The sequence below is a fragment of the Penicillium oxalicum genome, chromosome IV, assembly GCF_001723175.1.
Source record: "Penicillium oxalicum strain HP7-1 chromosome IV, whole genome shotgun sequence".
NCBI classification, from domain to species: domain Eukaryota; kingdom Fungi; phylum Ascomycota; class Eurotiomycetes; order Eurotiales; family Aspergillaceae; genus Penicillium; species Penicillium oxalicum.
Genome location: NC_064653.1, coordinates 588,229 through 613,955, shown reverse-complemented (window position 1 = coordinate 613,955; position 25,727 = coordinate 588,229). Strand labels below are relative to the sequence as shown.

The following is a 25,727-nucleotide window of genomic DNA, read 5'->3' as shown; positions in this document are numbered from 1 at the left end:
AAAGCTGAACACGCAAAGTCGCAAACTCTCATAACGCGTCGAGTCCATCAATTTCCACGTCGTGAGCCCCGACGGTTGAGCGTCTTGCCTCGTGTGCCTCGGCCACCGCGCGTGTCGTCAACGTTCCGCTTTTGCCGCTTGGCGGGCCGCTCAGGGTCAACGTGAAGATGGCCGTTCTCGCTCAAGGATGTGCCGTTGTGCCACCGTAGACAGCGGAGACGATGCTCATTCACGTCGACATACGTTTTTTGACGCGTAGTCACTCGCTTGGTTGGGAGTTCCTCCGATTCCGCGCGCTGGGCACTCAAAGTCAGGTACGTCCGACGCTTTTCCATGGACTTGGTGATGGCGTGCTGCTGGAGGCGAAGTTCTTTCACGAGCTTGCTCTCTCGGTGTCCTCGAGTGTCCATCCACTGGATCAACTGCTCAACGGTCTCAGGGTCGTCGTAGTAACCCCACTCTCGAGCGCTTGACACATGAGTGGGACCCTCTTCGTGCTTCTTGCGCTCGGCGGGCGTTGTATGGAATTGTTTCTGGTACTGCTTGCGTTGCTCATCGGTGAGCTCGATAAAGCCAGCGCGTTCCATCTCATCGGGACCTTGGACCCAAAGGCGGCCGTTCGCGTACCCAGCATCAGCTGTAGAGCTATCTGGCATACCGCTAACAGGCATTGCGTTGCGCTCAAACCACCAATATCGGTTGCAGAAGCGGTCCAAGCCGAGGCACTTGGTACGAGGACAGTCGGCCTCGCGAAGGTCACTCTCGACGGATTCGATCTTCTCTTCAATCTTCCGAATCTTGGCCTTCTGGTCCTCGATCTTTTTCAGGACGCGCTGATATTGCTTGGAGCCTTTGGGCTGCTTGGCCAATTGCTCCTTTCGTTCCCGCTCTTCTTCTTGTTTGCGTTTTCGTTCAGCAGCGCGATCTGCACCGCCGCGGAGGGACCGCGTCAGGTGCATGTCTTCGTCATCTGTATCTACGGGCATCTCGGAATCGCCATCCAGACCAGTCATTCGGGAATCATCGAGCCCGTCAATCTCGGGCACAGGCGTTGGAGATTTCTCAGCGGTCTTCTCCTGTTCCGGCTGAAGTGCCTTGCGCTCCTGATGGAGCTGTCTTAGGTCATGGACACTGGATAACAAGGGGTGGAGTTAGTTTGCCGTAGCTTTCGCATGTGACCAGAGAAACCAGAGTGGACTTACGCAGCCTTGCGGGCCTTCTGATGCTCGATTCGCACCTTGCGAGACTCTGTCATCTGAAGGTTGCATTCTTCCATGTAGTTCCGAATGGCCTTCGTCTCGAGACTCAGCATGCAGATGATTTCGAGAGCCTTCACTCGCAGATTGATGTCCAAAGTTCGATATTGATCTCTCGCTGTTTGCTGTGTGGGGGGCTCGTCGATAGGCGCCAAGTGCTTCAGGACCTCATTGCAGGTCTGCTGAAGGCGAGGACGAACAGACAGCTGATTCAAAAGGCCGATCATCACCATCTCCCATCCACCATCACGGAAATCGCGACGTCGAAGGCGATCAATCCAGCTGTACTCATCAAACATTTCATCAGCTCGGTGGATCCGTTCATTCCCCTCGGGTTCTTCCATTTGTTGTGCTTTGAGCTCTTGGGCCTCTTGCTTTGCCAGGCTACTGCGGGTGGTCATTCTCCTTGCTGGTGCGGGGTCTTCTTGTTCTTCCTCATCGGCGCTCTCTTCATTCTCTCCCTCATCTGATCCCTCGGAATCATCAGAAGTTTCAGATGGGATTTCGGGCAGTGAGATTCGGGCAGCGCCCCCGTGGAATTCCGAGTCCACTAATGTCTTGAGAAGAGCGCAGTGAATTTCCACAAACAGCTCGCAGTCGGTGACTTCCGATGAGAATCTCATGGCCTGCACAAAGTCGTCAAAGGTGAATGAGTCGAGCTGATATACTTCGCAGTAGACGTTGAGTGTATTCCAGGTTTCAAGAAGCAATCCCACGGATTCAGGTTCCACGTCATCAGGCAGCAGGTCCTCGGATCCATCATCATCGGTGTCTCCCACCATCAAGAATTTTAGAGTCGGGCGATGATTCTTGTCTTTGTTAGGAGCAATCTCCAAATCTTCGATGGGATACTTAATGGGTGGAGGTGTGGGTGGCCGCGATTCCTCCTTCACAATGACCGCCGGGTGTGGTGCTTTCTTGTAACCGACCAGTGGCGGTTTCGTGGGGCGAAGAGGATTGCCCGGTGGTAGGAAAGTTGGGTTCCCATTGAGCGAACGCTGATATTCCAAGTATTGTGCCTCGCGGGTTTTGGCATGGTCATGGGCAGAGGGCTTGAACTTCTGCCCTTTCACTGCAGGCTTGAGTTCTGGGAGTTGCTGAGATGAAAAGAATCCAAAGAAACCATCTTGGTCTGCCTTTTTCATCGCCTTCTTCTCCGCTACCTTGGCACCATACTGCAAGTGCTTAGGTACCTCCGTGGAGATCTTGTATTCTTCCGCGACGGACGCTTTCACCAGCCACGGAGCACCTGTCCAAGACTCTCGCGTCACATTGTTCTTGATGAACCCCCGAAGCATCAACTTTGTGAAGGATTTCCGATCCCGGGTGATGTGATCTTGGTCCAGGAGGGCCTCTTCATTTGGTCGATCAGAGATTTTCACCAAATACCTCGCGTATGCGGGGGTCTTGATGGTGCCGTCCGCATAAAGCTGCTCTGGGAAGTTGGCTTTATCCCTAATCGTGCCATGAATCCGGCTGTTGTCTTCCAAGAGAATTAGGACAGGCTCTCCCGGGTAGAAGTCTGATTTAAATTCCTGTCAAGCGCTGGTCAGTTGGTCATCCATTTAGAATCAGCTCATCCGTGCGTTAAGCCTCACTTCGTAGATCTCGTCCACTTCAGATGCAATAGAACATGGTCAGTTGCGTTTTCTCAATGGTTTGTCATTTCAACTTGCACTACATACCCAGGTTATCAACTCTCGACGTTGTTGAGAACTGGATGCGACGGAGGATGGGTTCCTTCAATGCTTCTGGGAAACTATTGTTGACCTCGCGGGATTCCTCAAGCTTTATTGAGCAGTCAGCAGCGGTTGCACGAGAATTCACTTCGCAAAGCAACGCACCTCACTTCGCAAAGCCTCAAAAAATGTCATGCCTGAGTGCCCAGTTATCTCGCAGATGAATCGACGGGATTTGTAGAAATCCATCCGTTGGAGGTATGGCTCATAACTCGTAAAGACCTCATTGGTCTCGGGAATTACCCAGACCTATTGAAAGGATGAGATTGTCAACACAACACTCTTTTTTCCTGATACTGATCCTATTTCCACGACGTTTAAGTACCTCTGAGCTTTCATCCTCAATCACAGGTCGCGGCAGGTATTGAACCGGTTTGCGCTTGTACAGAACCTGGGCAATTGTGAGCTGATGTCCGGTGGTTTTGGTGTCTTTCGTTGATCTGGGGCGGGGGCAAGTCGTGTGTTCAGGCCGGAGAGACATAAGAAGCATACCATGGTATTGTGAGGATAGGTCCGCGTGCATCAGTCTACTAGAGACTGGCAGGGAACACCGCAGAGGAAACAAACTATAGCAGCACGCGACTGTCAGCAGATGGCCTAAATCAGAGGTGATCTATATAAAATGATTGCAAGCGAGAAATTGCATAATGAGCAACGATGTCTTCGAGGGCGTGGCGCGATCGGAGTACCAAGAAGATTCCAGCGGGACTCGTCAGAGGTTGCGCTCCAAGCGACACAGGTCGGAGCGCGGAGAAGTGAAGTATAGAAAAGTCAAGGTTCACATACTGATATTCACGCGTTGCGCGCGGGAGCGAATGACACTCAGACGAGACGGAGGCGACTAGGGTACCGGTGGACAAGAAGGTTGAAATGACGCGCGCAAGAGAGAGTTATGAAAGGAAAAGAACGTGAACGCAGAAGACGAAGCGCAGAAAGAGGAGCGGTCGATCGACCGCGCCCTGGGTTAGAGGCCTATGATTGGTTGAGAGGAGGAGCAGCGGGAGCTAAAGGCAGAAAGCCGCCTGATTGGTGAGGCTGCCAGCCTCCGCGGGATTCCCTCGGAGGTCAGAACTCTTCTTGTCCTTCTTGTCCGCATGCTCCTTAACCCGCCTGGCACATCGTCCATTCTCTCGCCATCAAATATAGGCTTATTTGGACTTGATCAGCTCGCCAAGCTTGTGAGATTATATCGATAATGCTCACGGTCAAAAATTCTTACTGGCATTGCTTTCTCCCCAGATATTCACATTCCGCTCTTGTCTTTGTCATTCATGGTCACGCATGAACGTGCAGCTACATTTAGTGGAGTCATCCTTTCGCGTTTCTTAAAAGTACGTTCTTTCGTTCGAAAATATTTAAATTCTGATTTCCCTGAATTCTTCATATCATAATCGGTCAATTCATAGTGAGTAGTATGTACAAAGTAAATGATGGCGATTGTTCTTTCACTTGTATCAGACGTCGCTCAGGTCCCCAGGACTTCGTTCAATGGAAGACAATTTGCCAGGAAATCGTCTTTTTGCCTGCGCACGTAATATGATCCCTCATTATTGTTCTTTTTATCTTCTCGTTTAGTCCCCACATAGTTTTCTATCTTCTAACTATGTCTACGAAGGTAGTTTTGAAAATGGATTAAGGAGTGTACATTTTCTATCCATGTCAATAGTACTGAATGGTAGAAATACCTTCTTTAGTCAGGAATACGGTCTGTACATTAGAGGACTATACCCTGCGCGAGAAAAATCCTAGCATCTCTACATGATGTTTCTGTATATATTGGTAGTGAGCAGAAAGGATATTAAGATAGCGTAGACGGGATCGGCTCGTAATTCTTCCTCGTGTTCAAGGTCGCTTTATTTACTCTTGAGGGTCACCTTCCGATCCTTTTTGAGTGAGAGGTTTCCATTCCCTTCACATGTCGGAATAAAGCTCTCAGGTTGTTTACTTTGATGCGTGCGTCTCGCCTAGATATGAGAACTTAAGGAACTTCCCATGGGACCTTAAAAAGCACATTGAATACACCTCTGGAAGATCTCGGCGCTCTGCAAAGGTCGCTTTGATAGCGTTTCATAGGAAAATACACTCTGTTAAGGCTGTGATATGTGTAAAGATAAGCAAATTTCTGTAGATTTCTAATAATTTGACGATATTATATCAGATTTTGATAGTCAAATCCGTTCTTTTGCATCCAGGACGAAAGAAATTTTTAGGCGGACTTTTCGACGATTCGAGGAGCACTATTGCGAGATTTTGGGCTCTGGTACTGCCAGCAGATTGACTTTTGCTAAATTCTGCTGTTGCCTAATTGGGGTTCTCATTACCGTGGTCTTTGAAGTCTGGTGTCTTTCCAGAGGCCTGTGAAAATAATTCAGCTTTCCTTCTTTGAAACAAAATCATACGGCAATCGGGATCCCAACCTAGATATAATACCTCTTGTGCACTCATTTATATCCCAAATGAAATGGATATTATATAAAATAACCTTGTTAATGAGTTATGATTGCAGAGACTTTCTTCTTTAACCTATCAAACAAGGTTCAATAACTCCCCAGCTATCTTCATATATGGCAATTGATCTGGAGTCTTACAGCCCTTGCTCTACTGTATTCAATGACTGGCGTCCGTTATACGGGATGACGGGGCTGGGAGTTTTTATCTGGAGTCATTGCATATGAATCAACAGATGGAGCTTGATCTGACCTTGCCTGCATAATTCACTCTAGTGGTGGTGGTCATACCAGTAGCACAGATCGTGGAAGAAAGGCACTTCTAAACTGATCAAAATTGAAGGGTCATTATACAAATTCAAATCAAAGCTATTTCTGCCAGGCTGATGCGGCGTGTTTTGTGACAGATATACATAGCCTGTTTCATGCTGGGTTCGCCAACCCGCATTGCAATTACGTCGCAGGCGGCAGGCGTCCGCTGCAAGGATGGGCGGGTCCGGAAGCGCTAACCTTTTTGGGTGACGTGCAGAATAGACTCCGTGGTTGAAGTGGGGTCCACCCCACGTGGCCAAACAGTGCAAACTTTACGAAACATGACCAAACTGGAATAGTGAAGATAAAATGGACTCATCAATGCCAGGTATGGATGACCTGATCAATGGCATCTTCCTGTTATCAATAGTTTGATATGAGTCTCTGAGAGTCCCACTAGATATCCCCTCTCGTAAAGTCTTGCATCTCATATGAATCGAGTTGACGCCATAGAAATGGCAAATTCTTACCTCAGACAGAATCCCTTCCCTAGTAACCCTACGAAGTGAGGCCGGGGGGCAACCGCCCAGGCCATCGCCCTCCTGAGTTAGCGAGACAGGATCCAGGCTTCCGGCACCTCATCTCACGAGGTGGGCTACCCCTCAGCCTAGGCCACACGGTTTAATTGGCGCTTCCACCTAGTTGGCAAAATAAGTATACGAATTTATCTCCTAATTTGTGAGCAACCTTCCATCTTGACCTCTACATGGACGTATGTCTCGCTGTTTGCCCCTCTATCCAGACTAAAATTAGGGTTCGAGAATCAAAATTTCATGGCAAATCATTTCTTGACGCATTCTGCCTCGAGGGGATCAAAGTCACGCTCCAGGAATAATAGTGGGTTTTGCAATTGCTTCAACTCATGTTGTGAAATACACAACCATAAATCCAACCCAGCTACCCACAACTCCTAGGGCAGAATAACTGCTCATGAACATCAAGGGAAGGAACTGCAAGCGCTGGGAGCCAAAAACCAGCCTATGAAGAACAGAACAGTAGAGAACAAGAGGAATAGACAAGGTCAGATAAAGCAGAGAAAAGCGGTCGAAGAGAAAAACTCGGGGCCGCTCTGGGACTGGCGCCATACGGTCGAACACGAAAAGGAACAAAATCAGCCAAAAGACGGTGTAGACCGTCTTGAGAGGGAACTCGGCAGATGTGAACAACAAGGGGAAGAGTGAGACATGCCCTGCTACTGCGAGTGGGCGAAACGCGGAGAAGTGCCTTCGATCTTTGAGAGCAATCAGGCTGAAAGGGATGATGATCAGAAGGACGGCTTTCTCATGAACATGCCAGCCAAAAAGGAACGAGGCATATCCACACAGGGTGATAGCGCCGATAAAGGTATCCCAATCCGGACGACGCCAGAGCTTCATCAAGGGAATCAGTTGAAAGACCAAAGTCAGAGCAAATGTCATCTCCTTGGTGATCTCCGGCAGAATCGCGAAAGAGGTATCCCCAACCAAACCTCGGGTCACGCTGTTAAGGGCCTCCTGGTTGATGGAAAGACCGAGACGAGGGGCAACTACAAAAAAGAAGGTCAGCTGCTTATCTGGAAATAAAAAAGAATTCGAGGACCTTACCTGAGATCAAAACACGATCGATGAACGAGTAGATAGCCCAGAAGTTCGGCGCCCAGTATGCGTGGCATAGCCCTCTTGAAAACGGGAAAAGCCGTTCCCTGAGTTGCAGCAGGTGATCGGCGAATGGCCCAAATGCCACCCCAAAAACCCCAATGACACAAATTCCCAGCTTAAACGTGTTGACAATCTGCGGGCGCCAAACATTCTTTGGGTCCAGGCAATAGGCACGGAGGAGGTAGACGAAGTAGGCCAAAGAGAGGTATAGATAGATGTGTTTGAAGCAAAGCACGATGGCGAATAGGAATCCACTCGCAAGGAGCTGCTTGCGAGCCAGTACAAGCGACAGGATGAGAATGCCGTACATGAAGCCATTGTACTGGAAGTGGATATGGTCGATAATCAGAAGGCCGGGGGACAGAAGGATGGAGAGACTTGCAACGTGTGCTGCTGGCTTCCTCATCAAAGAGGAGGTCTTTATAAACCTGTAAACGAATTAAGCGAACAAAGTCAGCCGTGACATGTCGCCGCCATTAGAGGTGCTGAAATTAAGCATCCGACATACCTGCTCAGTGCATAGACCAGGACCAGTTCTGTCAAGATCACGGTTGACCTTTGAAAGTACACAGTTTGCCACGAGGCGTAATTGAGGTTGCTGATCACCAGCATCGCTGGATCAACCCATGCGGCAGCTTGCGACATCAGCCACTCAAAGGCCGCAAAGAAGGGCGGGTAATCGAGGGTCCATTCCGACGTTTTCTGGCCTCTATTAGGGATTACTGTTGATACAACTTTCTTGGAATCATGCGCACCTCGAAATACCACTCCTTGACCGGGAGGGAGTGCGTGATGGCCAGCCAATTACGATGTACCTCAAAGTCGGTCGACTTGCTACAGGAGACGGTTGGAAATTAGTGAGGACGTCGCAGAGATGCTGGATTTTAAATGGAGACTCTCACTATGCCGGGAATAACAGAATTTTGAACGCTGCAGCCACAATGGCACATTGCGTTAGTGATGGATAGAGCTCGGCCATGGCCGAGGTCGTCTTCTTGCCTTCAGCAGATCGAGACGGACGAAATACAGGAGCAAATGCGGGCGGGATGCGGAAGTGCGAAGCTCCTCCGCAATGACAGAGTCACGTGGGACCGCGACATGCGGAGACCTTTCAGGAGTAAATCGTCCCGAGTCACGCTAAGGACGCTAAGGCCAGCGTATCAATAGCACATCCTCCGCATGGACTTCTCAGACGTCGGCGTGCGCCACACCATTCTCAATAGTGTTCAACTGCAACATTTTATCGACTTTTCGCCTTCTGCTGCTGTGATTGCCAAGGAAGTTCGACTGTGCGTCGTTGCCATTGTTGTTGGGTGGATCACTACTCGTGTAGTGGCCAGCCTGTGCGACTCGGATAGATCGTGCAATTGTGATCGTGACAGAGCTTCCCATCGCTCGAAGACTGCAAGTGAAGACTAGCCAACGATCATTTTATCTCAAGAAAATTGGGTTCAGTCACTGGACCTCTCAACAAGCTGTACGCGACAATCATCCGTTCATCGAGCCGGTATACCATCAACCCCATACAAAAGTCGAGCACGCACGAACAAATCACCCACCACGATGAGGAGCTTGAACACATTGGCATTCTTTGCCATTGGGGCCACTGCACAAGCGATTGAAGGGATTAGCTTTGGGCATGGGTCAACGTAGGTACCATCATTAAGCGTAATACTCCGCTGTGTGACTGGATTTCAATGTTGATCTGACAATCCACTGCCAGGATTTCACCCAGTCGAGACTCTATTCCGGGCTGGAATCTCGGAGGAGAGGGCCATATTCCAGTTCTTGTAAGTCGACTATCATACTGCACCTTTCAAGACGCGATCCTGACCACGCATGCGTTCAGCTTTCGGACAAAGTTATCTTGACCCCTCCGTACCCGGGCAACACTCGTGGATTCGCCTGGGCTCAGAACCCGTATGTGGCTTCTTGTCCGTTACCATTGAGCCTCCTCCTAATATGCGCGCAGAGTATCTCAACAAGAGTGGTCGGCCGAATTCCAATTTCGTGCGAGTGGGCCTGAGCGAGCAGGTGGCATCCTTCAACTATGGTACACGAAAGATGGACAAGCTCGGGTCGGCACCTCTAGCATCTATACTGTTGGGCAATTTGATGGCTTCGCGCTCGTCATTGATACACACGGAGGTCGGGTGCGTTTCTTTCCCTCTATTGGCACCCCTCGAAGGCCAACCCTGCTAACCGAGGGACTTAGGGCGGGAGTGTTCGCGGGTTTTTGAACGACGGTACAATTGACTATAAAAGCCACCGAAGCGTCGACAGTCTTGCTTTTGGCCACTGCAATTACGCTTACCGGAATCTGGGCCGGCCCAGTTCAGTGAAGGTCAAGCATACCAATTCGGTCTTTGAAGTCGTTGTTGATGACAAGATCTGTTTCTCAACGGGCAAGGTACACACCCGTCCAATTGCCTTTGTCTTCAGAGCGATGGAACTGACAATTGAAAGATAAACCTACCCACGGGAAACACGTTTGGTCTCACTGCCGCCACTCCTGAGAACCCAGATTCATTCGAGGTCTTCAAGTTTGTTCTCTCCTCCGCCACGGGACAGGGCCAGAGCGCTCAAACCCACCAAGGCGGCGCTCAGCAGCAACAGCAGCAACAACAACAACAACAACAGAAGCCCATCTCCAATCAGAACCAACCACCCGCGGTTGGCAATTCCCAGAATGCCGCCACGGACACTTCAAACGCAGCGCAATTTGTCGAGCTTCACAGCCGTATCCAGCTTCAGAATAAGGCGATCAATAACATCATCCAGGAAATGAAGGCTCAGGCTGGGAAGAACGAAGCACGCCACACCGACGTTATGCAGAAGCTGGCGCCCAAGGATCAAATTGCGACTCTGGATGCTCGCCTTCAGCGCATCGAGTCTCTTCTACAGACGATCCAGCGAGATTTAGAGGGTAAGGACTACAGCGGCCGCTTCAATCAACTCCAGGACACGCTACGATCGTCCCATCTCAGTCTCACCGAGAATCTCCAGAGTCACTTCATGACCGGTAAGTTCTTCATCTCTGTTCCTTCTTCTTTTTGCGGTTTGGCCATGTCCTGGAAGCTGACATCTGCTAAGCCATCACCGCTTCCACCCCTCGCATGGGCTTCTTCATTTTCCTGGTCATTGCCTTCCAGGCTCTCCTCGCTACAGCCTACGTGATTTACAAGCGTCGCCGAGCCAACATGCCCAAGAAATTCCTCTGAGCAGGTCTCGGTCCAACCTCAAGTTTGTATCAAATCAGCGTTCTGTGAACAACGACCATAGTATAAATTTTGTTTTCTTCTTTCGAAATCAAACGTCCCCCAATTTTCAAATTCTTCGATCCTGTACAGATAGCTGTGTATCATGTAACGTATGTTTGTGTTTATCTTGTGTGTACACTGCATCAAGGAGTCACCGTTGCCATTAACATTCGCCCTCAACATGCCTTGAATCTAAGATTCCACGTAACACCGTACGCCAGACACTAATTATTTCCCTCCGTCATTTCTCGTTATCATTCCCTCGGATGATCAAAGCCCCGTCATGGTTGACATTAGACAAATACGACGTGACTCATGCTACATGGTTACGCACGACATACCGTATTCTAAAGTTGTAGGCCCGTGTCCTGGATATTCCCTGAATCGAGCACAAACATGCCATCCTATACGGCTTGCTTGATACCAATCTTCTACAAAGAGCTGGTATCTCCTCGCGTTGCGAGGACTCGGATTCTCTGAAACGAGTCTCAAAGTACCAGCTCCAGAAGGGGTCAGTCTACCCAGAAAAGAGGGCAAAATGACTTTTCATTGTCTCTTTCAAAGACAAGGCATGTGTTCTGCAGAGATACAAATCCCCCAAAGGAACTCCAGGTCAAAAGATATCCTTGAGGCTAGCTATACCTAAATTATAATTAGAATATAGGACCTATCAAAACGACGCCGAAAATGATAGCCTCTAGTGCCAGAATTTGCGGCTCGAACTCGCAAGTCTTCGGCTTGCGAATAATTCCATGACCTAGCTCTAAGTGCTTGCGCCTCTTCAATTGATATAGGGATTTTGAGTCGGGACTAGAGATAGGAAAAAAATAAACTGCTCCCCGGGTTGGTGCTCCATCGGGCAACCACACTTGCTTTCACTCGAAGAGACCATGCATTAACCAAGGACCAAATAGAAGGTCTTTTTACAGAGGCTCTTTCTTCTGGAGGCCAACATAACATTCGTCGGAGAAAACGTAGCAAGTCATCCTTTGCATCGGCTTCGAGCCTTTCTTCTAGTATGTGAAGATTATGTTCCGGAATTGGAACGGCGCCTTTCCAGTTACCTCACAAGTCAACAATTGTTGATTCTGACAATTATAAGTGTCCATATCAATTGGGAAAAAGGGGCATGCACACACCATTTTCGTCCCAAAACAAGAGGCTCCTTTCGTTCCGAACGAGAAACTCAACAGGAGGACTTCAGAGGACCGCTTGCATCTCGCGAGATGATATCCATCATCCAATTCGCGTGCGGAATTTCGCGCTCTGAAGAGGTGGCGATTCTCAAATGGATCCCAGATCTTACGATGATTAGCTCCATGATGGGTTCAAAGGGCATACAGATTACGTAGGCAACTATCTTACCAGCATCCCAACATTCCAGATATCAACATTGTTGTCCCAACTCATATTCAAGATGACCTCTGGTGCCCGATAGATATCTGGCAAGATGTCGCCCTGTTGCTGGTCGGTCCCCAATCGAGCCTCACCTAAATCACAGAGAACGGGCGTCCCATAAGAGATGCGGAGTGGTCGTGAGAGGTAAACGGTACGATCCTCGAGTATTTTCCGCGGTACAGGTGCTTCGAATTTTGCCTGTCCGGATTGCGATAGAACTGAGTCGTCTTTGATGCCAAGGAGAATATTATTTGGTTGGAGATCTATACCATTAATGATTATTTTCCAACCCTTTAGCGGTGAACTGGAATAGAGCGGTACCCACCGGTATGTATAACATTTGCCTCCGTGTGAAGGAAGTCTAGAGCAGGAAGGGTATTCCTTATGGTAGTCCTTACCATGACGCTGCTCATTAACCCATCAGGTAGTAACGGAGTCAGCTGGTCAAGGCTGATTGCAAGTGTCGGACGCATCAGACAAGTGTGAATACTATGTCCATCTGGGCTCTGGGCCTGAAAGACCTCAAGTAACGGTCGCAGACACGACTGACCTGCATGGCCGGATTCGATTGTTCCTAGATGGTTGTAAATCTCGATTTCTCAGGTCACTGTTTTTGTCGCCGTGTAAAAATTTTAATGCTATGTAAAGGTGGTCTCTGGCTAATTAGCCTGGGCCTATAAGCCGAAATTGGTTGCTTACAGCAAATCACGGCAAAGCCACACTGTCGCGCTGGAGTTATAGCCCAGCTTGCCAACTACTTGATATCGGTGGTTGAATACCTCACCAATACGCACTGGATAAAATCTTTCGGGCCTGTAGCTTGGAAATAACTCCTCTTCAATTTTTAGGGAAGGGTCGGTGATATCCTACCCTGAACGAGGGAAGACGTGCGGTTGCGAGGGACAGCGAGAATCGGCCATAGCACGCTTGCTTAAGCCTAAACATGAAGAGGCAATGTTAGGATGAAACGAAAATCGCAGGTTGGGAATGATCAGACGGTTGAATAGTCGTGTTTTTCGCCATCTTGCGTTGCTCGACGAGAAAGACAGAGCCGTTGAGAGGGCTTGGATTCAGATCGGAGTCAACCACTGGGCCGACGAATGCATGTCACATTTTCACATGTCAACTCGCAGAAAGGCAAGTGGATACTTGGAGAGGTGGAACGATGATCCGAAGTCCTTGCACAATAACTAACGCAAGAGAATCGAACCAAGGCCAAGATTTAATACGGAGGATTTGAGGCAGAGAATCGAGACTGGGATGTTCTTTTATGTCGAAGCGACGGAGGGAGAGGTGACAGAACAGCGTATTGAGGCGCTAGGCCGGCAACGGCAAAACTAACCGGATATAGTGAATCACAAGTCCCAATATTACAAAAAACAAGATTCCCTGAAGAGTAAATGCGCCCTCCTGATGCAAATGACATTCTTTGCAAGGCCCTCGGATCACAAGAGCAGATGAAAAGAGAAACGAAAGGGGAAAAAACGAAAAGAAGAGAAAGGTGAGGTGTGAAGGGCACTCAAATTGCCCGAGGAAATTGAGTGGATGAGGATCAGGTCGAATGGGGGGAGATGCCATCGCCTGATGAAGGGTCGTCGCCTTTTTGCGAAGCCCATGAGTGCCACGGCGACAGCGTGCCGTCTTGACTCTTGCCTGGCCCGAGGAGAATGAGTGGAGATCATCAGGTCGATTGGGGGGAGGTGCCATCGACCGATGCGTGAGCGTCGTCGCCTCTTGCGAAGCCCATCAGTGCCACGGCGGCGTCGTACTCTTCTCTGCTCGCCCTGCCCGATTGCAGATTCCCGATCGCTTCCGTCACGCGTGGGGCGATGGAGGCGGTGATCTCGTCCGCCGACTGATTGCTGGACTGTGCAAGGCGCTCTTCCACCAAGCTCCGAGCGTATGCCAAGCAGGTTTGGGTCAGCCCAGCGAAAAAGTCCTGTTGCTGGCGAGACGAATCATGGCGGACGGCAGAGATAAAGTCCAGGACAATGTCCCCGGCAGGAAGGAGGTGACGCTTCTCACGGAAGTCATCATCGAAGGTGGTCTCGTTGACATCCTCATAGGGTGCTGGCTCCACATCCACAGTAGCGACCGTGTGTTTGGGACGGCGCGGACGACGTTCTTGCATTTTACCGTCAACCATTTTGGTGACGAGCAATTCGTCTGGAAGGACATGCTTGGGGCACATCCACCCGTTACGTGGATTAGGGGGGTGGGCCAGGGGAGGGTCGAGACAGTCGAGATGAAAGTGAGAAGGGCAGTAGTCACAGCGGATGATGGGCCGCGTATTCTCCGTCGACCGACCACACCTGTTGCAGAGAATCAGTTGACCATTCTCCGTCATCTTCAGCAGGTTGGGATCGTCGTAGGCAGGAGTTGCCCGGGTTCCAGCCCTGGGAGGCTTAGTCAGACGCGGTATGTGGGGAACCGCCTTGTAGAAACGCATGTTCTTGATGTCCTGGAGGATCGGAGCATCAGAGATTTGGCCCGTTTCTACGCCGGTGAAATATCCCTTGATCTCATCCGGGAGGTCGAATTCCGTCTTCCGCTTCTTGTGACGCCCATGCGCGATCGCCGTGGTCAGTGGGTTTCGGACTGCGCATCGTGGGCAGTACCACTCTCCCCGAGGCGGGTTCTTCGGGTCCTGGCGAGGTCGGAGGCATTCGAAATGGAATGCGTTCTCACACGTGTCGCAGCAAAGCAGATTGCCCACTTGGTCGCACTCATAGCAGTTGTCGCTATTCTCGGGCGGCTCACTGTAGAAATCCAGTTAGCGTTTGTTTCAAGTAGCGTGTGCAAATATCATTCAGAATCACATACATGGAATTGGGCATCTGCCGGTCCCCAAACTCCCCGTGCCATTCGTTTTCTCGTTCCGAATAGCACTCGTTGGAGAGTTCGGATTCTGCGGACACGGTGGTATCCAATGACAACTCGCGAGGGCGTTTGCCCAGAACCTGAGGAGGGACGGCGCAAGCGACGGTCGACGGGGAATCAACCTGTGGCTCGGTTTGCTCCTGCGGCTCTTGGGTGCGCTGGGACCGCGTAGAAATTGCCCGGCCTCCTCGGCCACGTCCACGACCCCGACCTCGACTACCTCGTTGTCCACGCGCAGGGACAGGCTCCGACAAAGGCTCAACGGACTCCGTGACCTGATCGGCCGTAGTGGTTTCCCTTGGGGCGACCGAACTGGACGTCTGCTCAGCGAGGATGGGCTCATCCCTCTGGGGGCGGATGGAGCTCCAGTCGGGCTTGACCAGTGCAGGATCGGGGGCCGTGTGCTCCATGAGCCGCGCACGTTTCTCCCGGAGAGTCTGATCCAGTGAGGGGTCGGATTCCCACTCACGGCGGCGCTTGAATGACTTTTCATTCACTGGGCACGGCTTCTTGGGTCTTTTCAGGGGAGCCGTGTTTGTCCTGCCAGCGTTGAAAAGGTCCTCAAGGCGGGGACCGGAGGTGTCGCGGTAGATGTCCGCTGCTTTGAATGTCTGGCCTCCTCGATCAGCCTCGACCGACTGCGCCGAAGAGAGTCCGGAGTCACTGCCTGGGCCGCGCTGTGTCGTGGCGGCGGGGAGCTTGGCAACGTAGGCCTTGTACCACTCGCTGGCCTCGTGGGTTGAGCGGCACAGCGTGGTCTTGAGCGCCAGCTCCAGGTCAGGATCCACCTCTTTGAGGCCAAGGTTGTGAACGAGAGAGAGTTTGAAGTCATCTCCCGCGATGCCGGACCAGAAGTGGAGCAGTGTCATGGCGATCTCATCTTGGCCAGCCTCACTCGAATGAGCGATCGAGCTTGTCATGACTTGCTTGAGCTGCGCCACGTCGTAGTAGTCGGAGGTCGGCGCGGGGAGGGACTCCAAAACAGCGAGGAAGTCGCGGAACACGGGGCCGTCGGGGCGTGGGACCAGAGCGGGCATCATCTCGGTGTCCATGTCACCGGTGAGAGAAGTCGCGGCCGCCTGGTGAGAGGATGTCACCTCAGCGATGGGGCCAGAAGGGAGAGTCCCGGGCGCGGGCAGGGGAAGATCTGAGGAGAGGTCGTCTCCGGGAGTCGCAACGGGGGTTTCGATGGGCGAGAGAGAGTTCCCACCGATGTGAGGTCGGGTCACCTCAAAGACAGGCATTTCCAAACTGCTCGCCGGCAGCTCATCGGCCTCACCTTCCCGTGCAGCGGCCTCCACGGGTCCTTCCATGCAATCGTACTCGGGGATCCCCAGGAGAGGCTCCGAAACAGCCTTGCTGCCCCGAAGATCCGAGATGATCGCATCCTCAGCCGCCGGTGACATTGGCGCTGAGCTATCGGTGACAACCGCCTCACCTGACTCGCCCTTGGTGCGCATCATGGCCTTGAAGGCGCGCTTGATGGCACTCCGAGTGGGAGGAGTGAGGCCAACGCTCTTGTACTCGGCCACGGTGGGGTATTGTCCGATCGGCCGCATGGTGATGCCGTACGCAGTCTCCACGCGCGGAGGGAAGTCGAGATCGGTCTTTGCCCGGGTAGCGCGGGCGCGTCGAGGGGCCGTGGACGCTTCGGACTCATCCACAGGCGCATCACCTTTCGTGGGCGAGGCGGCGCGAGATCGTCGCAGAGTCTTCTCGATGAGCCGGGGAAGGGTCTTGGGCTCTGCGTGTTGTTGCTCCGTGGGCTCAGATGCCTGACGACTTTTGGACCGAGTCAGGATCCCCATCGCGGAAGGTATGCGGGCTCCGCCCTGCCGAGCATTAGCGCCAAGCTTTCACTTCAGCCCTAACTCATACTTTGTTTTGCGCAACAATGTCAGATTTGGAGGAACACTTACCAGGTCATTTTCTTCAAAAAGAAAATGAAAAGAAGGAAAGAAACCAAAAGAGAGCTTTTGGTCTCACTTGAGGGCAAGTGAAGACTCAGAGGTCAACACAAGCCAAGAGGGAGGTGAGGTGAGCGAGAGAAGTAATGAGCGCCTGTCAAATCGTTTTTGATAACGAGATGAGAGGCGTCTACTTCTTCTCAAGCTCGAACGGTGTCTTCGGGAAGACTAGAAAGAAGCTTTCCAGAGAGAAGAAAAGAGAAAGCTGCCAAAAGGCGAGAAGGTCTGTCGTCTCTGGAAAGGGATCTGATGGTGGAACGAAGCAACCGTGAAGAGAGGACCTGAGTGAGGGACCTGGGGGGGAATTTTATACCTGAGGAGCTCGTCTAAATTGTTTGCTATTGACTAGTCTGGCGATGGCAGCCTATGATGGAAAGTAAGAGCAAGCCATCAGAGTGGTCCAGCAAACACCACCGGTCTCTCTGAGATTCGACCCAGTGAAGGGACTAGCAAACAACCCGGAAACCCAGTACACACAGGAAGCTAATGGAAGGACCGGACTCAACTGATGGAACCATTTGAATAGTTTTGGAGCATACAGTGACGAGAACATTCTTCTAGATACTAAATTTGTATGACCTTATTGAAGCCTTTCGGTTATCGGATCCTACCTTCAACACCTGCTGAAAATGTTTCCCTCTCATTTATGAGAGGTCGCAGTCTTACGATAGCATACCAATGGAACACTCTGTGAGGTTTATTCAACCCGTCAACAAAAATCTGCACGTAACTTCGTCTTGACAGACCAACCTATCTACAAGTTGCTCGGTCTCTACGTCCAAGAGAACCCACAAATCAGCTCCAATGTATGGACGCAATCTGATCATTGATATCTATAATCCAAATCTCAAGCCTCACGCGAAAGCGGGCACGAGGTACTCGAGAAATCAAGCTGACAGAAGCGAAAGCTTACCGAACCGACATGTCGTCCCCGTTGATCCCAGGATAAATGGGCTTAAATGAGCTCCATCTCGAAGAGAGTTGACCACCTTTGCTGCGCAGAATGATCCTACCACCGGTACTCCCAAGTTGATCTTACAGCACGGAGGCGTTTAGGCCTTGTCAACGATCAGGGACGGAACGAAACAAGCAGTGTGAAGGCCAAGGTCAAGCAGCGTATCGGATACACAGACCGTCCGTCTGAGGATGCCTCTATGTGGTCTATGTTCGATGTGAATGCGCAAAGACTTTCAACATTTCTTATCTTTAAATGTGAGTAGATGGTTCGTCTATGGAACTAGCGGCCGCTACATCTGCTGAAACCTCCCGTCACATTGATGAGCTCTCTCCACTAGACACTTTGCAAGAGTCTTGAGGTATAAGTTGGCTGACTCGGCTCACTGTGCACCGAGTTGATCTCGTGGCCAGGCATGATCAGGGTTACATCTCCAAGAAAATCATGGGACTGCACATTCGATTGAGGGATCTTCGTCAATTGCAGGAGTTATAGGTAACCCGCACTGAGATCATTTCTGTTTTGGATATCTTTTGAATTTTTTTGAGAACTTCAAGACTCGAAAAGCGGCTGGCATGCAGGATGTGCACTGACCGCGGCTAGAGATTTCCTTTGGCCATTTTCAGTCAAATGCATTTACTCATCACCACCGGTGGTCTTCTTCTTCTTGTTCTTGTTCTTCTTGTTGCCGGTGGAACGGGCCAGAGGCTGCTCAAGAATCTTGAGGATCTCCTCATCCTCAATCTTCTTGTCGGACTTGTACTGCTCCAAATCGATGGTAGGGGCAGCAAGCTTGGTGAGGCCGTTCTTGGTGATGGCTGAATAAAATGGTCAGCATAACACTCTGGGCACGCTGATCAATTTTGTGTACTTACCAATGGTGGACAGAATGCGGGAAACGGGGGCACCCTCGGCGTCGCCGGCGGGCTCGTACTGGCGCAGGACACCGTTGCGAACACACTCAACAACACCAACCTTGGCCGCCTTCTCGTCCTCGAGCTGGCGCAAGCTGAAGGGGAAAGTACCGAACTTCTTGACGACCTCGGACAGAGTCTGGCGCGAGCTGGGACGCTTCAGGATGTAGGTGGTAGTGGTGCGGCGGTGGAGGGTGGCGCGGTGGTCGAGGTTCTTGACCTTGCCGGAACCCAAGCTGAGACCGACCTCAACACCCCAAACCTCGCCGACCTCAGGGACACCATCACCACGGACACCATCGCCGGGGGCGAGGATGATCTTCTTGGCGCCCTCGATCTCGTTGCGACCGAACAACCAGCTGGTGGTGTTCTCGACGAGCTTACAGTCGTAGGCCTTGGCGACCTTCTCCAGAAGGGAGGAGATCTGAGCCTGGGTGGGAGCGCGCTGAGCGGTAGCCTTGGCCTTCTCCTCGTCGGTGCCTTGGGCGAGCAGGCCCTGGGGAACCATCAGACGGAGGAGCAGCTCGTTGGCGTAGTGAGTGGCGAGGATCAGATCAGCCTCACGGCCAGAAACAACTTCCTTGGCGGCATCCTTCTTGGCAACAACGTGCATGTCACAGACAATGGTACCGAATCCATCAATTTGAGCACCCAGCTGGATCTTGACAATCTCGCCGGCCTTCAAGGTGGTCTCAGCCTCGGCGGCGTCGGACACCAGAGGGGTGTAGGGAGTCACGTAGGAGCTGGGAGAGACAGTGGTGGGGTGGGAGATACCTAGAGATACACGCATAAGTACAACTCACGCCCGTCATTCGATTGGCGAAAATTGGGGGAAATTACCCTTGGCGATCTTCTTGCCCTTGTAGACCTTCGCAATTTCCTCGTCGAGGAGCTCATCACCCTTCTTACAGATCTCAACGATCTTTTCACCCTCATTGCACAGAGCTATTTTCTTCGAATTAGACCGAATTAGTGGCAGAAATCGGGGTTGGTGGACGTACCGGTGACGGCCTCGAGGACCTTGTACGAGATTTGAGCGGCAGTCTTGTACTTGGTCAAGGTATCGGGGTTGTTGAGGCTGTAGTCTGAAGGAATCACATTGGCGCCGTTAGTTCTGCAAGAACGATAAATCTTCACGGCCAACTGGTGCGACAGGAAGCATATCCGGGGCGGATGCCCACAGAACGCTAGAGCTTTTGCAGAGCAAATACAGTAAAGGTCTACATACCAACCTCGGGTGCTTGGGTAGTGTCCGCCATAATTTCAGGTGTTGAGCTCACAGGAGGAGCAAGGAGTAAGTTGTGCAGATGGTGTAGTAGTTGCAGTTAACTCAATTAGCGGAGTCACTAAGAAAGAATGGATATTCACAGCACGTCGTGTGCAGCGAACGAGAGAGCGTTTAGCGGGACGGATGGTGGGGGGGGAGGATTGATTAAGAGCCTGAAGAATCAGGCCGTCAATGTCTAGGGCTACGCTTGGCCAAGACGTCATGGGCAAGGATCTCAGTCAAGAAGGGAACTCCGACTTCCCGGCAAAGTACCTTTCTTAAGCTAGAGATAAGACTGATAGTTGAAGTACGCTCAATTCTGACTGAAGTAGCTGTTGCAAGCTTAGTAGTAGACCTCCAGTCGGGCAGTAGTAGTGAGCTCTCGGAGCACGCAGGTCAAAGGGGGATTCGGTTGCGCTTTCGTGCCAGGTCAATGATCAGATCAGATCAAGTGAAGCCCAATCGGGATCCATCGACCCAACTGCACCATCCCCCGCAAATTGTAAATCATGCACCATCTTCTTGGTCAACGTAACTTGGCACAGATTGGTGGCTGACTTGCAACTGGCCCTACCTCTCTCTCTTGTGGTCTCGTGAGCGATGACAAGGAGATCCACGGTGATAATTTCCCCGCCTGCCTGCGACCTAAAGATTCGACCTCCTTGATCACCTTCTCCAGTGTCGATCCCCCGAATTTGAAGGTAAATTATTTGACTCTCTACCATTGAGTACTCAAATTCAAGCTGCGCCCCGTCTCGGTGCCCTTCCAGCTTCACGTAACGTCATGAAAACCTGTCTACCCGTGCCACCGGTTCCTTTAAGAATTCTGACCCATAATATACGATATGCGACTAGCTCCCCGTTCAAGGGTGAAGTACCGTGGGAGCAGCGCAAAAATTTACTTATCAACGAGTTGCGGTATCATACACGCCACCCTAACGATACACTGGTCTGCTTGCAAGAGGTTCTCCATGAGCAACTAGTGGATATCCACACAGGGCTCAACAAAGCGACATCAAGCTTGGAATCAGACTGGGCTTACATCGGGGTCGGCCGAGACGACGGGCATCAGGCTGGCGAGTACTCGCCCATTTTCTATCGAGAGTCAGCCTGGTGTCTCATTCATTGGGAGACTGTCTGGCTATCAAAGACACCATCGACACCTTCGAAGAACTGGGATGCAGCCTCAATTCGCATCCTCACCATCGGTGTGTTAAGTCATCGCGAAAGCGGGAATACCATCCTCGCAATGAATACGCACCTTGATGACCAAGGTTCAAGGTCTCGCTTGGAAGCTGCACGAATCATTCGAGCAAAGATACGCGAGTATCGATGCAGAGAGTGCGCGTATCTCATCAATGGTGCTTTCCTTGCAGGCGACTTGAACAGTCAGGAAGACCAGGAGGCTTATTCGGATCTGGTCGGGTCTGGCGACTTTGTTGATACTTTCAAAATGGTCGATCCATGTCGCCGCTACGGAAACTACCACACCTTCACTGGATTCGGATACGAGAAAGAACCCCCCTCAAGAATTGATTATGTGCTGCTTTCCACTGTCAAGCCCAATGCGGAGTGGAAAGCGGAGGGCTACTCGGTGATGACCAATAAATTCGATGACGGCATATACAACTCGGATCATTGTGCAGTCATTGCTGATATTCATCTTTTGTGCCGATGATTGAGTTTCGACTGATGATTTGAAGGCGCTTGGGCACGAGGTGCCTTTTCATCGTCTGTGGGTGTCAATCTGTCTATGTCGCAATCAATCCACGTGTGGGAGAAGAATACTCTCTTCTACGATAGAGAGGAATTTCCTTCACATACCGGCGACTTCTCTCAGTAAACATATCTAGCGAGCGTAAACCCCGTAACAATCTCAATACGACTCGAGCCTAGAGCTTCCAGCTCAGTTGTTCTTCCCAACTGCCGTCATATGCTCACATCGAGTAAATTTAATGAACAAATTATCAGAAGTCCGAATTCCGGATTGGTATTAAAACCAAGCAGGCCGAGATGAATCGATATCTCCCTCTTCGTTTCGAAGACCTGGACCTTGATGATCGCAGTAGACCAGCCAGAACCCGCTTTCCGGTCGGAGGAAGCACTTTATTGCCTCAGGCACCCAGACAATGGTCCGTGAGGAGCATCACATGACCTCCACATGCCTCTGGGCCGAAGATGGCGCAAGGCCTGAACCAGAAGAAAAGAGTATTAGCGAGTAGACTTTTGATTATAGAAATCATATTGAGTATAATGAGCCCCTTCTGGCAATGATTGATTCCGTGGTGGCCGTGGAAAGTCGTCACCGAGGCATTGCCTTGTCTTTGCCAGATGCGGACATCTCGTAATTCCTCCTTCTCTCCTTTGAACTTCTCTCAACACCCGCGCGCGCTCTGCGAACATCATCTCCAAACCTCGCCCCGCCTACCTTCACCAAACTCCTGACGACACGCGAGAGCCGTGTCCGATCAAAAGCCCAATATAACATCTCAAGTCGCGTCCTGCTTGCAACTGATCTCCGCGCTGCTGACACCTGCTCGGTGGCTGGCGTGATCCGTAAGGCCACACAGCGCGATTGGCTTTCACGAGACTGCTTCGACCGAGGTACGTGCATAATGCTCTCACAATCCGCCATTGCCCCTATCCTGTGCCGTATGTTTGGGGATTCTCAGGGCGTCGATGACGCGTTGGCTCACTAGCTACGCTGATGGTTCCTAATTGGATATGCGGTTGTCGCGACAAGCACATGTACCGGCGCTGCGCCTGGCAGTGGTCCCTGCGCGCGCAACTCGTTGACTCGGAAGCATGGATTGTGATATCAAATAACTAACATACAATTTCAAGAATTAAGAAACATCGAATGATGCTGTCTTAATTGCCAATCCTTCGATCCTCTGCCACGTCGAAATCTCCTGGAACCGATCAACCTGGCGAGCTAGCCGTCTATCCATTCACTCGCTTTGTATTGTCAGTTCTCTGCGCAAGAATCAACTAGGCTGCTGCTGGCTCACTCCTGGGCACGTGGAACGGTTCTAGTGCATTGGACACGGGAATAAGAGGTGCTGATTTGACGGACAATAGAGCCAATCACTCGTGGGAGAAGCCATTGCTGGAAGTCCTTGACACTGGGACAGCGAAAAAGCGCATCCGCAATGATGAGTGTGTCAGAGAGAGACAACCTCAATGACACCAACGGCATTCAGCAGCCGAATGGCACAAACGGATCGGCGCAATTTCGCAAACGGTCGCGGGAGGGGACTGCTACTCAATCAAGCGAAGTCTCGGGGGATCTGACGTTGCGCACGCGCGAAACGCCCGTCGAGAAGATTCTTCTCGATCAATTCGTGAACCGCGAGTTTCGCTATTCGGCAGCTGCTGCCAGGGATCATCCAGCCCAAGAACTGCTGCTGCAAAAACGGGCCGAAAGGGATTACTATCTTTCCGTCCGTCGCGAAACACATGGAAACCCGGCTGCATTGTTCGGAGTTGGCTATGAAGGTTTTGGGAACCCGCGGACTGATACCCGGAATCAACCCGCGCAGGTTTTATACCCGGCTCAAAGGCGCCGACCTGGGAACCGCAAAGCGCGGGAACTCAAAGTTTCAAGACGTGATATGAAGATTCAGAGCGAACAGATTGAAGACTTGGTCCCGATCAGGCTCGACATCGACTGGGAAAAAGTCAAGATTCGAGACACATTTACTTGGAATCTTCATGACCGTGTTGTGTCTCCCGATCTATTTGCAGAAAAAATGGTCGAAGACCTGGGACTCGCATTGGAGACGTCGGGACCACTATTGCGCATGATCTCTCAGAGCATTCAAGAGCAAATCATGGACTACTATCCACAAATTTACGTGCAAGAAGCGCCCTTGGATCCTCAGCTGCCATATACAGCTTACCGCAACGATGAAATGCGCATTCTGATCAAGCTCAACATCACAATTGGTCAACACACCTTGATCGACCAATTTGAATGGGACATCAATGATCCTCTGAATTCACCAGAGGAATTTGCATTGCGATTGACAGATGATCTCTCACTCTCGGGAGAGTTTACCACAGCCATCGCTCACTCCATCCGAGAACAGTCTCAACTATTCACAAAGTCTCTGTACATTGTCAATCATCCATTCGACGGGCGCCCCATTGAGGACCCCGATTTGAACACATCCTTCCTTCCTACTCCTGTTTCCTCTGCATTCCGCCCCTTCCAAGCAGCCAAAGAGCACACCCCCTACCTGTACGAGCTCAACGATGCCGATCTCGAGCGCACAGAAATTTCGATCTCGCGTGAGCAGCGCCGCCAAAAACGGTCCATCAACCGACGGGGAGGCCCGGCGCTGCCAGATCTCAAAGACCGCCAACGAACTATCCGCTCGCTCATCGTCTCTTCTGTCATTCCTAACTCCGCCGAGACTTTTGAGGAGAGCAACGTCATTAAGCGGTCCGGCACCAGTCGCCGTCGTGGAATGGCAGGCACTCGTGGCGAGGAAGAATCTGACGACTTTGAGAGTGATGATTCTGATGAAGGCTCCCCGGCCATTGGACCTCATCTCGCTCAGGGCACCGCCCGTACAAGGGGTATGAGGGGCGCAGCCACAGCAGCTCATGCGGCGCTGCGTGCCAGCCTGGGACATTCGGCTACACCAGAACCCATATCGCAGGAGCCCACACGGGCGTCGCGACGTCAACAACTACGAGAAGAAAGTCTCGAAGAGCCCGAAAAACTCATTGTTAAGTTCAAGATCTCACGAGACAAGTTGGTCGATCTTCGAAACGGGAAACGCATCTTTGACGCTGCCGCACAGGCTGGATCCATGGCACCCCCATCGGAGAAACAGAAACAGCACCACCCTCCGCGCCCACAGCAGACAGGAGCTGTTGACGCGCCGAATCCGCCCCAGCAGGGTGTTCCTGGAGTAAGTCAATTTCCATTTCGAAAGTGAAGGCGTCCCTTGACGTTTGTCTGACTTGGAATGCGTTCCCAGCCTCCTCCCCCTACCTGGCTCCAGGCTGGCCTGGCTAAGTTGAAACAAACACACCCCAACGATTCATTCGAAGGAGTGATGCGTTATTCAGCGGTGGATACCGAGACCCTCGCACCTGTTTCAAATCCGGCAAATCTTCAACCTGGCCAAAAGATCAAGTATCAATATCTGCCTCGTATTCGCTGCCACGACTGTCCAGGGAAACTGTACACGCCCGGGGCTGGCATGACGGTCGACAACTTTGAAGTCCATCTCCGCAATCGTCAACACAAGGAGCGAGTCGAAGATCGTATCAACAGGGCTGATAACAACCCACACCCACCCTCCGATAATGCAGGCAGCGCCGGTGTAAGCCAAGCAGCCGACGGAGCGAATTCCGCCGACATGAGTCCTGCGATGGGGACCGCTTCGGTTCCCGGGGCTGCTTCATCCTAGACATGTCGATGATAAGCCAGTATCCTTTGTTTCTTGGCTTCAGAAAGCCTCCAACTTTGTATCTCATAAGTGATGTGATGTGATGTGTGTGTGTGTGTGTGCGTGTGGAAATGAATGTTCTTGTCTGGGTACCACCGAATTTCAACTGGTCTAGATTCTTTCATGCTACTTTTGCGCTCAATCCACCCCCTTGATGGTTGCGATGCCTCAATCATCCATCGATGATCCAATCATTCTCTAAAACCTCGATATTTCCCTTAGCTGCGCCT

General features: G+C 51.3%; 9 protein-coding genes across 9 annotated transcripts; 3 read left to right on the top strand and 6 right to left on the bottom strand.

Annotated features, from left to right (window-relative positions):
• Positions 1 to 47: 47 nt before the first annotated feature.
• Positions 48 to 3,490, bottom strand: POX_d04999 (uncharacterized protein; the record flags this gene model as incomplete). Its single annotated transcript, XM_050113853.1, has 7 exons — positions 48 to 1,131; positions 1,203 to 2,791; positions 2,855 to 2,871; positions 2,942 to 3,044; positions 3,101 to 3,244; positions 3,321 to 3,386; positions 3,488 to 3,490. The coding sequence occupies 7 exons, from the start codon at positions 3,488 to 3,490 to the stop codon at positions 48 to 50; spliced, it is 3,006 nt and encodes a 1,001-aa protein (XP_049968804.1).
• Positions 3,491 to 6,614: 3,124 nt separating this feature from the next.
• On the bottom strand, positions 6,615 to 8,370 carry POX_d04998 (Dolichyl pyrophosphate Glc1Man9GlcNAc2 alpha-1,3-glucosyltransferase; the record flags this gene model as incomplete). Its single annotated transcript, XM_050113852.1, has 5 exons — positions 6,615 to 7,279; positions 7,338 to 7,819; positions 7,900 to 8,093; positions 8,147 to 8,225; positions 8,294 to 8,370. The coding sequence occupies 5 exons, from the start codon at positions 8,368 to 8,370 to the stop codon at positions 6,615 to 6,617; spliced, it is 1,497 nt and encodes a 498-aa protein (XP_049968803.1).
• Positions 8,371 to 8,579: 209 nt separating this feature from the next.
• POX_d04997 (uncharacterized protein) lies at positions 8,580 to 8,783 on the bottom strand (the record flags this gene model as incomplete). The annotated part of the gene is made up of 1 exon (XM_050113851.1): positions 8,580 to 8,783. One exon carries the CDS (start codon positions 8,781 to 8,783, stop codon positions 8,580 to 8,582), a length of 204 nt encoding a protein of 67 aa, XP_049968802.1.
• Positions 8,784 to 8,954: 171 nt separating this feature from the next.
• POX_d04996 (uncharacterized protein) lies at positions 8,955 to 10,612 on the top strand (the record flags this gene model as incomplete). Its single annotated transcript, XM_050113850.1, has 7 exons — positions 8,955 to 9,040; positions 9,115 to 9,181; positions 9,241 to 9,311; positions 9,364 to 9,544; positions 9,607 to 9,801; positions 9,858 to 10,413; positions 10,485 to 10,612. The coding sequence occupies 7 exons, from the start codon at positions 8,955 to 8,957 to the stop codon at positions 10,610 to 10,612; spliced, it is 1,284 nt and encodes a 427-aa protein (XP_049968801.1).
• A 3,118-nt stretch (positions 10,613 to 13,730) lies between these two features.
• POX_d04995 (uncharacterized protein) lies at positions 13,731 to 16,737 on the bottom strand (the record flags this gene model as incomplete). The annotated part of the gene is made up of 2 exons (XM_050113849.1): positions 13,731 to 14,808; positions 14,873 to 16,737. The coding sequence occupies 2 exons, from the start codon at positions 16,735 to 16,737 to the stop codon at positions 13,731 to 13,733; spliced, it is 2,943 nt and encodes a 980-aa protein (XP_049968800.1).
• Positions 16,738 to 18,487: 1,750 nt separating this feature from the next.
• POX_d04994 (uncharacterized protein) lies at positions 18,488 to 20,024 on the bottom strand (the record flags this gene model as incomplete). The annotated part of the gene is made up of 5 exons (XM_050113848.1): positions 18,488 to 18,669; positions 18,727 to 19,539; positions 19,606 to 19,710; positions 19,767 to 19,850; positions 19,994 to 20,024. The coding sequence occupies 5 exons, from the start codon at positions 20,022 to 20,024 to the stop codon at positions 18,488 to 18,490; spliced, it is 1,215 nt and encodes a 404-aa protein (XP_049968799.1).
• A 445-nt stretch (positions 20,025 to 20,469) lies between these two features.
• On the bottom strand, positions 20,470 to 20,757 carry POX_d04993 (uncharacterized protein; the record flags this gene model as incomplete). The annotated part of the gene is made up of 1 exon (XM_050113847.1): positions 20,470 to 20,757. The coding sequence occupies one exon, from the start codon at positions 20,755 to 20,757 to the stop codon at positions 20,470 to 20,472; it is 288 nt and encodes a 95-aa protein (XP_049968798.1).
• Positions 20,758 to 20,816: 59 nt separating this feature from the next.
• POX_d04992 (uncharacterized protein) lies at positions 20,817 to 21,710 on the top strand (the record flags this gene model as incomplete). Its single annotated transcript, XM_050113846.1, has 1 exon — positions 20,817 to 21,710. One exon carries the CDS (start codon positions 20,817 to 20,819, stop codon positions 21,708 to 21,710), a length of 894 nt encoding a protein of 297 aa, XP_049968797.1.
• A 1,474-nt stretch (positions 21,711 to 23,184) lies between these two features.
• POX_d04991 (SWI/SNF chromatin-remodeling complex subunit snf5) lies at positions 23,185 to 25,458 on the top strand (the record flags this gene model as incomplete). Its single annotated transcript, XM_050113845.1, has 2 exons — positions 23,185 to 24,954; positions 25,024 to 25,458. 2 exons carry the CDS (start codon positions 23,185 to 23,187, stop codon positions 25,456 to 25,458), a joined length of 2,205 nt encoding a protein of 734 aa, XP_049968796.1.
• Between the last annotated feature and the right edge of the window lie 269 nt (positions 25,459 to 25,727).